General features: G+C 39.5%; 1 protein-coding gene across 1 annotated transcript; it reads left to right on the forward strand.

Annotated features, from left to right (window-relative positions):
- The first annotated feature begins 226 nt into the window (after positions 1-226).
- Positions 227-8,010, forward strand: LOC127804560 (uncharacterized). The gene is made up of 7 exons (XM_052341432.1): positions 227-348; positions 5,841-5,980; positions 6,272-6,403; positions 6,485-6,605; positions 6,902-7,138; positions 7,582-7,666; positions 7,780-8,010. Exons 1-7 carry the CDS (start codon positions 227-229, stop codon positions 8,008-8,010), a joined length of 1,068 nt encoding a protein of 355 aa, XP_052197392.1.
- The last annotated feature ends 1,029 nt before the right edge of the window (positions 8,011-9,039 follow it).

A 9,039-nucleotide genomic window follows, 5' to 3' on the forward strand; every position in this document is an offset into this window, starting at 1 on the left:
GAAGTATGGTGGTAGTGCTGTGGGTGTCAAGGCAGCAAGAAAGTTTGTGAATCGAGGGAGTGATATCTGGTGGTGCGATAAGAAGAGGTGTGGCGATGCTCCTTGCTAAAGGATGCTAATATAGCTATGGATAAATCGATCGTAGTGATCTGGTAAATTGAGATGATGTATCCAGTGTGATCTTGCAGTAATGTAGGAAGATGGGACTGATTGGTAGAGTTGGTGAATGGCTCGAGAAGGGTACGTAAATGCCGTGGAGGGCGAGACTTACGAAATGGAAGCCAACCATCAGATAGGGAAACTGAAGCGTGCGGAGGTTTCAAATAAAGCAGTCTCTAATCCAGTGATGTGAGTTGTGGTAGGCTGAACGTGTGGCTAAGGCACGGTTTAAAAATCGAGAAGGTGCGCAATTGCACAGTCTGGTGTTAATCTTGGTTGTGTCAATGTGAAATGAGGAAGTGTCCTCATGTGGCACTGGAAGGGCTTCCAGTTGATGACACACGAGAAATTGCCAGGTGGTAGCACCGGATGGCAATAATGGAACGTGATGCTCGAGGGAAGTGAGGTAAAGCCTTGTTGGTACCGTGCATGCCATTACTAGAAAGGTTCAGTGGGTCCTGGTGGTTAGACCATGCAAATTGTGAGAAAGAGATGCAAGGTGATGAAAGATGGTTGGTCAGAGAAGAAATGTGCCACTCAAAGGAGTGTGGCTTTGGAATTAGAGCTATCAATGTTAGTGGAATTGTGGTTAGGGTAGAACTTGAGATGTTCTCCCAAGAAAAGTTGCACACGAGGCAACAATGTGAGATAAACTTCCTAAGGCACTACAACTCGATCAGGAAAACCCACTCGGGGAAAGGCTAGCGTAATGGCAAGTGCCTAAGTAGGAAGGTGAGTCCTACGGTATCCAGTGGAAGTGTGAATTCCACAAGAGTGGCAGGGGTGATTTCCAGAGACTGGAGTTTAAGTCGAAGCGATAATCGATGATTGCAGGTACGGTGCCTAGAGGAAGGTTATGTGGGTTGTGAGCCGAGCGAGTCGGCTAGAGTTAATTGAATTGGTTAGATGGAAGTTGTGGTGAATTTAAGATGTCGCCGATGGGTAAAGAAAGCTCGAGGAAAGAACGTATGGGACGAGATGGGTTTCCAGTAATGGTGTTGAGGTGATGAAATCACCTAATGGCTGTAGTGATACAGTTAAGGGATGCCTTGGAATGTGTGAAACTGATAAAAATTAACCTCGCGTCTAAGGTTAATGGTTGTGAAAAGAAATCGGTTAGTGAAGCTATTGTGATGCTAGAGCCATGTGGTCGCTCACCGGAAGGTGTGAGCTGGTTGTAGCAAAGTGTATAAGGAATCCGGGAGAAGCAAAGGTCTCTAAGGGATTTAGCTAGATGCTAGATGTATAAAAGGTGATGTGAGGAAGACGACCTAAAATTAGGGTTGCGCTGGTTGTGGTAACCAGTGAGATTCAAAGAGCAGCAAGTCTTTGGTGATGGCATGGTGGTGTCGTCACCGCGGTTAAGGAAAAGAAGTTGCCAGGAAGGTCAAAGGTAACCATCGTGCTTGGTAAGACCTTAAAGCCGAGTGCGAATGGCCATGAAGGTTGGTATCGGTGAATTTTGAGATGCAACAATCGTGGGGAGAAAATTCGTTGCTGTCATGGTGATGTCCTTGCCAAGGAGGACAAAAGGAACCATTATGCATGGTTTAAGTCAGGTATCTATTACGGGTTGAGAATGAACCTGATATATGATGGCTGGAAGTTCGTGCCTCAAGAGTAAGAGGCTTTGTAGAGAAATGGGGTGAAAAATTGAAGAGGGGTTGCTCAGTGAAGAGTTCCCTGGTATGGGTATGAGACCCTACTAGCATGTGATATCGGCTAGTAAGTATCGTCGTGTGCTTAATGCAAAGAACTCCTGGTTGGGAGAAGGTTGTGGCCGAGCATGCTTAGGCTCGAGGTGAGATTGAAATGGTGCATACGTCGCCAAGCTCAATGCGAACTCGGGCAGTATACCGGGTTGAAATGTGAGATAGCCTAGCACGGTGTTAGGTAGGTCGATTTAGCATAATCGTACCGATAAGTGGGGGGTCGGCTAGTTAAGGTAGAAGACCATGTATGAAATGGTCGAAGTTGGCCAGGCGGGCCAAATGGGTGCTTCCTAGGTAGTGCTGGCATGGTAAGTTGATCGGTAATGAGAGATTACCATGAGGATCAACTCAAGCTATGCAGGTGTGTGGATAATAGCGGCATACCATGGTGGAATGGGCGTCCAAGTGTCTAATGGGCACTAGAATGTGACATTGCGGCGAATGATCAGTGCTAAGACGTTGCTGGTTGGACCAGCGTAAAATCGTGGCCATGTGTGTGTGGCAGTGAGAAACGTTGTCGTGTGTGATCGACGTAAAATCGTGAAAGACTGATTAATGATGCAATGTCAGCGTATGTGGTTTTGACTTATGGGAAAAATGGAAGTGGATTGCAAAGTGATGCTCGAGGTAGCAAAAATCCATCCAGAAATGGATAGCGTTGCGGTGAGCATGATCAGCAACCAGCCGTGCAATGTGGCAAGAGGCCAAAGCGGTGTTCGGTTGTTGAATGCCCTCGAGAGTTGGAAGAACGAAAGCCTAAAGTGAAGCCTCGAGGTAGGTGTAACCCGAGGTAAATGTGAGAATGGATAGGCTATGGGATTTTCGGGCAGGAGAATTTGGCAAGTAACCCGAGAATGTGATTGTCTTGGGAAAGAGATGATGGTAAAACGAATTTCGAGGACGAAATTCTTTTAAGGGGGGAGGAATGTAACACCCAGTGTTACAGGTGTTAAAAAAATGAGAAAGAAAGTGAGAAAAATTCCAAAAATGCCCGTGAGAAGGTGTTGGATCCTTGAGATTGAGAGTGCCCTATGAGAGGGGTATTTTGGTAATTTGGATAATGAAGTCCAATAAAGGGTAATTTGGTAAATTGAAAATAATTCCAAGATGGAATTAAGTGTGGAAGTGAATTAGTTCCCATTTTGCATTATGTGGAGATAAATGGGATTGAAAATTCACAAAGGGTATTTTAGTAATTTTGGAGAGAAATTCCATAAAGGAATTAAATATGAGAAAAAGGGAAAATTAATTATGGGAGTGGAAATAACTAATTTTTCCTAAATTGGTGTATTTATTTGGTGGTGCCACATGGATGGATAAGATTAAAGCTTGGAAGCCAAGTTGTGTCTTAGAGTGACACTTGGCATATTCTTGTTCAAGCAAAAATGGTGGCTTTTATTTAAATGGAAAAGAAAATAAGATGAGCCATTTTAGCCATGTGGGTGTAATGATCACTTGAATTAAAGAAAATTCCAAAAGAAAATGGGAAATTAGTCACCCATTAATGTTTGGAAAATATGGGATTTAATTTATATGTAATATATGTATATATGTCTTTCAAGATGATAGCTTGAAAATAGTCCCATTTAAATAAATGAGAAAGAAATGGGAATTCAAGATAATCCAAGGGTGGAGGATTTGTCTTGAAAGTGGAATTAAATCCAATGAATGAAATTAAAACCTTCAAGTGGGCATGGATTTCCAAGTGGGTTTGTTAATCCAAGAGAAGAGGTGAGGTGGAAGGTGGAGATTTAATCTCCAAAGAAATCCAAAGGTTGGGATCTAAGCTCTCCATAAGTCTTGGATTGTGCTTTCTTAAATGGTGGGGATTTGGTCTTGGAAAAGTGAAAGAAATCCTATGGTTGAGATTTAAGAAGACTAAGGCCATGGGTTGTGTTTCTTTCAATGGCTTGGATGTATTCTTGAAAGGTAAAGTGTATGGCCAAGATTTGTTCTTACAAAGCACATGGATTGTGCTTTTGGTAAAGGGCTAGGATTTAATCTCTTAAATCCATAAGATCCAAAGGCTAGAATTTGTTCTTGAATGATGGGAGAAATAATACAAATAAGCAAGTGTAAGGAAGACTTGTCTTCTTTGGCCATTTGAAAAGAGAATGAAAGAAGAGAGAAAGAAATGGAGGAGTCTTCCATTTTTTTTGCAAAAGAGAGGAAAATTTTCTCCCAAGAGAAGAAAGGAAAGAAGAAAGGTAAGGGAGGTATTATTTTTCTAACCATTAAAGGCTAGGTTTCCTTCCTTTTTCCTAAAGCATTTCTTCTAAATCCATGGGATTTATTTTATTCAAGGTTCTTTCAAGGAGAAGAGTGGGAATAAAGCTAGAATGGGTTCAAGCTTCAAGGAATGGAGTTAAGGTAAGGGATAGCCCCATGGGATGGTGGCTTGCAAGTTGTAAGTATGATGCATGATTTCTATGTGTGCATTGGCATGTTGTTTGCGCTAGGACCTATGGCCATGAGGTTGAGTGGGGTAGGGTAGATTAAAGCCTCAAACCAAGGTGGTTGTGAGGATGTGGAAGCCCTAACCACGTTGCATACATGCATTGGCATCACATTTATTTTCATGTTCATACTATTGTCATTGCACCCTTATTGAGCTTAATAGCTCATGAGGTTTTTATCCTCACCATGTAGGTATCTCATGTGCAAGAAGGAAGGGATCTTGGAAGGTTAAGCATGCTTGATGAAATGAAGACCCTAAGGAACTCATGTAATTTAGCTTGGGTTTTGGAAGCCTAAGCATGCTGTAAATTACCTTTTATTTTGATGTATGATGTAGCAAATATATTGTAAGCTATATTCTTAATAAAGGGGGATTTAAGCATCAAGGGGTTGTGTAAGCTTGTTGCAATTTAGTGAATGATTGTTGTATGTTGTGGAAGCATCAAAAAAAAATATTGTTAAGCCTTATTTATGGAGAAATAAAGGTAAATTTGAAGAAAAGTGAGGTATTTTATTTATTTTAATTTATGGAGAATTTGGGTATTTTTGGGGTGTTGGAAAGTGGAATTTTCAAAAAAATGGGTGCTGGAAATCTTTTTGGGAGCAGCAGGTCGGGCAGCAGCTGGGGGCAGGCGTGCGCGCGCGAGCGTGCGGGCGCGCGGCCGCTGCTGGGCCAGCCCGAGCGGCCGCCCCAGGCAGCGCGCGGCCGGGCCCAGGGAGGGCCCAGCCGGCCGTGGGGCCCGCGCGTGAAAAAAAAAAAAAAAGGGGGGGGGGAAAATTCAAAAATTAGGGGAATAAAAAGGGAAATAATAGGGCCCAATTTTGGGAGATTTTGGGCTATAGAAAAATTATAAAAATCCCTGAAGGAGTCCCCGAGAAATGAAATAGCGGAAAATTTGGAGGATTTTTCTGAGTACGAGTTTTCCCCTTAGTCTAGCCCGGTGTTAAGACGCATCTTGAAGCCCTTGGGCGGTGTAGCGGGTTATTTCTTTATTCATAAGAAACTCGCGAGGTCCTAGGGTGTTTATGGATCCTGGGTAAGCGAAGGGCCAGACGAAGCCTAGTTCCCACCTAGGGCGTTTCGTCATGAAACATAGTCTACCCTTCAAATTCGGGCTTCGGGGCGAGGAATCCAGGAGATTATCGTCGGTAACACCCGGGAGTGGGACCGGGGCGTTACACCAAGCGACTTGTTTTGGTTAGTGCTTATCTTTTCTGTTTTCCTGTCATTAGTTTCTATACATCACTAACTGACTTGTTTTGGCTACTCCCTCTCATTTCCATGCCAAATTGATGAGGTTAGGTCCATCTCTTTGTGCCTTTTTCCTGAGAAGTTTCTTGTTAGATCTGTTGTGTTAGGGAGTGTTGATAATCCTGCTTTAATACAGAATAGCTTTATCTGAACTACTTGACCTTCTAAAAGGGACCTGAATGGTTTCTTATTTACTATTATTACATGTCCAAGTTTATTTGTTGGAAAATTTTCTATTTTCCTTTACCATCCTGGTAAAGAGAATCCCATGGAAAGGACATTAGGAACACAGATTCGGAGAAATCTACTCACAGTAGTAAGGAAGATGAATATGAGGATAGTTTTATTGATGATAGTGAACCTAAAGTTTCTCCCTTTTCACCATGGTCAGATGGAAGAGGTATGTTTTGCTCACAATAGCCATATTTTCTCTTTGCCCTATGATGCTCTTGAACACTAATGTTGTTTGTCTCTAGTCAAATCACTGCACACCTTGTTTGGATCCTTGTGGTGGATGCCACACTTGATTGGGTGTTCTTTTATACACCTTGTTCCTATATAATGCTTTGAATTGGTTGTGATCCAAGCTTCATTTAAATTGTTCCTATATAACATTGCTTACCCATATTAAGCAATACCTTTTATCCTACAAAATGTGGCTTCTCTTGTAATGTGGTTAATTTGACTTCAGAGTCTGATCAGGAGATGTTGGATAAGAAAAAATCAAAAGGGAGGAAAGGCACCCGTAAGAGACGTAAGAAGAAGTACCAGCCAATTGAGTCTGATGACAACAATTCCCTCCAACAGAATATTGCCAATCACTGTACCAGAGTAACATGAGTGGAAAGTGAAGATGAGGTCAACTTGCCTATTCTGTCTGCGTGTAAAACTGTTACACCTGAAGTAGGACTTAATATTGACACAAAAATTGGTGAAATGAGCAACAAGAAATCTGAAGATGGTTACCATCCCACTAGTACACCAAATAGTGAAGCCAATGTTGTTACTGATGGTGGTGTAGGAAGGTGAGTGCCACAAACTAGGTCTTGTGCTTTGATGGAATCTTTGGTACTCCATATCATCTGTGATTTTCTCTTTAGAACTGAGTTTTGTGTAAATGGTTAAAAAATTTTGAAGACTTGTTATAATAATGCAAAAGAAAAAAAAGAAAGTTGAAGTTTTGGACCTCTGCTTCGTTCCAATCACTAGACTTGTTAGGCACCTATATATCTATCTTTGATCTATAACGTTAGCTAGTGATTTGATTGTTAATTGTAATTTCTGATTATTCATCATCTTTATCTTGTGTATACATGAGCAGGGATATGGGCCTGCCATGTGATTCCATACTGCCCCCTAATGCAATTGGTCCTGAAAATGGCTTAGAACTGAACAAAGAAATAGCTAACAGACCTGGTAAGGAGAAAACTCTTGAAACTTATAGTGTTACTAGTTGTGATGCTATCAATGAGGATAAATTGCAGCACAAAGAGGAAAAGAGGGATAATGAGGATCTGCTAGGTAAGAATGGAGATGATAAGAAATCGGCCAATGACAAGTGAGTACCGTATCATTCTTGGGAGCTATTGAATCACACATGTATTACCTATATGAATCTTTTATATGTAATGTTGGTGAATTGATTGATAATTGTGATTTTTGATTATTCATCTTAATCTTGTTTATGGATATGGACCTGTCATACAATTCCATGCTGCATTCTGATGGAATTAGTCCCGAGATTTGCTTAGCATTGAACAAAGAAATAGAACAGGAATTGCAGCGCACATAAGAAAAGACTGATAATGGGTATCTTCTAGTTAAGAATGGACAAGATAAAAAATCAACCAATGATAAGTGAGTATTGTATTGTTCTTTGTAACTTGCTGAATCACATATTTATTATGGTTGTCTTCATCCCTAAATGCTATAACCAAGCAGGGAATCCGACCCATAAAACCTTTCATTGTGTTCTGCTGATGATGTGAGTCTTGATATCAGTAAAGAATCAAAGAAAAGAAAGCAAAGGGAAGATGAGGGAAAAACAGAAGAGGACTTGAAGGAAATTGGAACTCTACAAGACAAGGTAGTTAATGAGAATCAACCAACATGAAGTGAGAAACATTATTTTATCTACAGCTCTATTTCTGGAGTCTTGCTATGCCCTCACGTATTTTCTTAAATAGGATAACTGTCCAGTTGTATGATCCACTGCTGTCTTCTACTGATGCTGGCTCAGACAATGGTTTAAAGCCAAACAAGAGGAGGAAAGAATCAGCTGATTATGGAAAATCTCTTGAAGGTAATACAAGCAATAATAACATCCCTGGAAAGGACAATGTAAAGAAAAATGAAGGTGGGGCTGGCCAAACTGTCAAGGATCTTGATGAGAAAAGTGAAACAGATCAGAAGACTATTTACGATAAGTGAGTAATCTATTCACCCTTCCCCTTTTTTATGGAAAAAAAAGAAAAGGGAAACTGTATTTATGGCTGTGACTAAGAATATTTTATGTTGTTTAGATCACATGTAGTGTTATTCAAGGCCCAAGGCGCATTAAGATTCAAAGTGTCCTTGGCACTTGAGGCGCAAGGCACAAGACGCGCCTGTGCATAACAAAAGTTATAAATTTTGTAAGAAATTTTAAAATCTATTGCTGGCATATATATATACTAGGGAATGCCCGTGCCTAAAGGCACGGTATAAATAATATTAAGATTAAACACTGAATAAAAAATAAAAAATAAAGTTATTGTATATTTGTTTCCTTTCTCTTAATGTTTTATAATAAAAAATAAAAAAAATTAAATTAAAAGAAGTATTCTATAATCTGAACAAATTAAATATTTATTTAAATATCAAACAATACATACCAGTTAATGCTATTGCTGCCAATCAAATATCAAATACTACTACTAATACTGCTACAAATAGAAATTAAAATTAAAATGCACACCATTTAGTGTTATTGCTGCCAATAAACATTATATTGTCATTCATCAAATTAAAGAGTGGGTCAAAATTTTACAAAAAGTGAGTTAAATCTTTATAATATATGTATGCTTTACAAAAAATGTGTCAATAACATGTCTTCAAACATGTGTTTGCCCGAACTTCCTCCTCATTACTTTCCAAAAAATCTTCGTATCAACTTGTATGTATCCCTAATAAGAAACATGCACAATAATTTGGTAATTTATGAAACAAAAAAAATATAGATTAGTACATTTGTTGAAAATATGCATATCAAAATATACTTTGAGATTGAAATTACCTTATTATATTTCCATCACAGTAAGGTAGTTGTATTTTTCTTTTTAAGCTCCATATATTTTTCGATCCAATCCTACAAAAGTTTATATTTCAAATTATTATTAAATTAAAATTTAAAAATAATATTAAGATTAAAATATATGCAACATGTGTTTTTCTCTTAGTAGTAGTACTAATTGGTGTGTA

This window comes from Diospyros lotus, chromosome 6 (genome assembly GCF_014633365.1).
Source record: "Diospyros lotus cultivar Yz01 chromosome 6, ASM1463336v1, whole genome shotgun sequence".
Taxonomy (NCBI): Eukaryota; Viridiplantae; Streptophyta; class Magnoliopsida; order Ericales; family Ebenaceae; genus Diospyros; species Diospyros lotus.

Excerpts from the sequence above, each read along its gene's own strand:
- LOC127804560 (XM_052341432.1), top strand. The coding sequence starts at position 227 with ATGGCTCGAGAAGGGTACGTAAATGCCGTGGAGGGCGAGACTTACGAA. Across the intron at positions 349-5,840 it reads GCAGTCTCTAATCCAGTGAT|AGAATCCCATGGAAAGGACA; the intron begins GTGAGTTGTGGT and ends ATCCTGGTAAAG. Across the intron at positions 7,139-7,581 it reads AAGAAATCGGCCAATGACAA|TAAAGAATCAAAGAAAAGAA; the intron begins GTGAGTACCGTA and ends TCTTGATATCAG.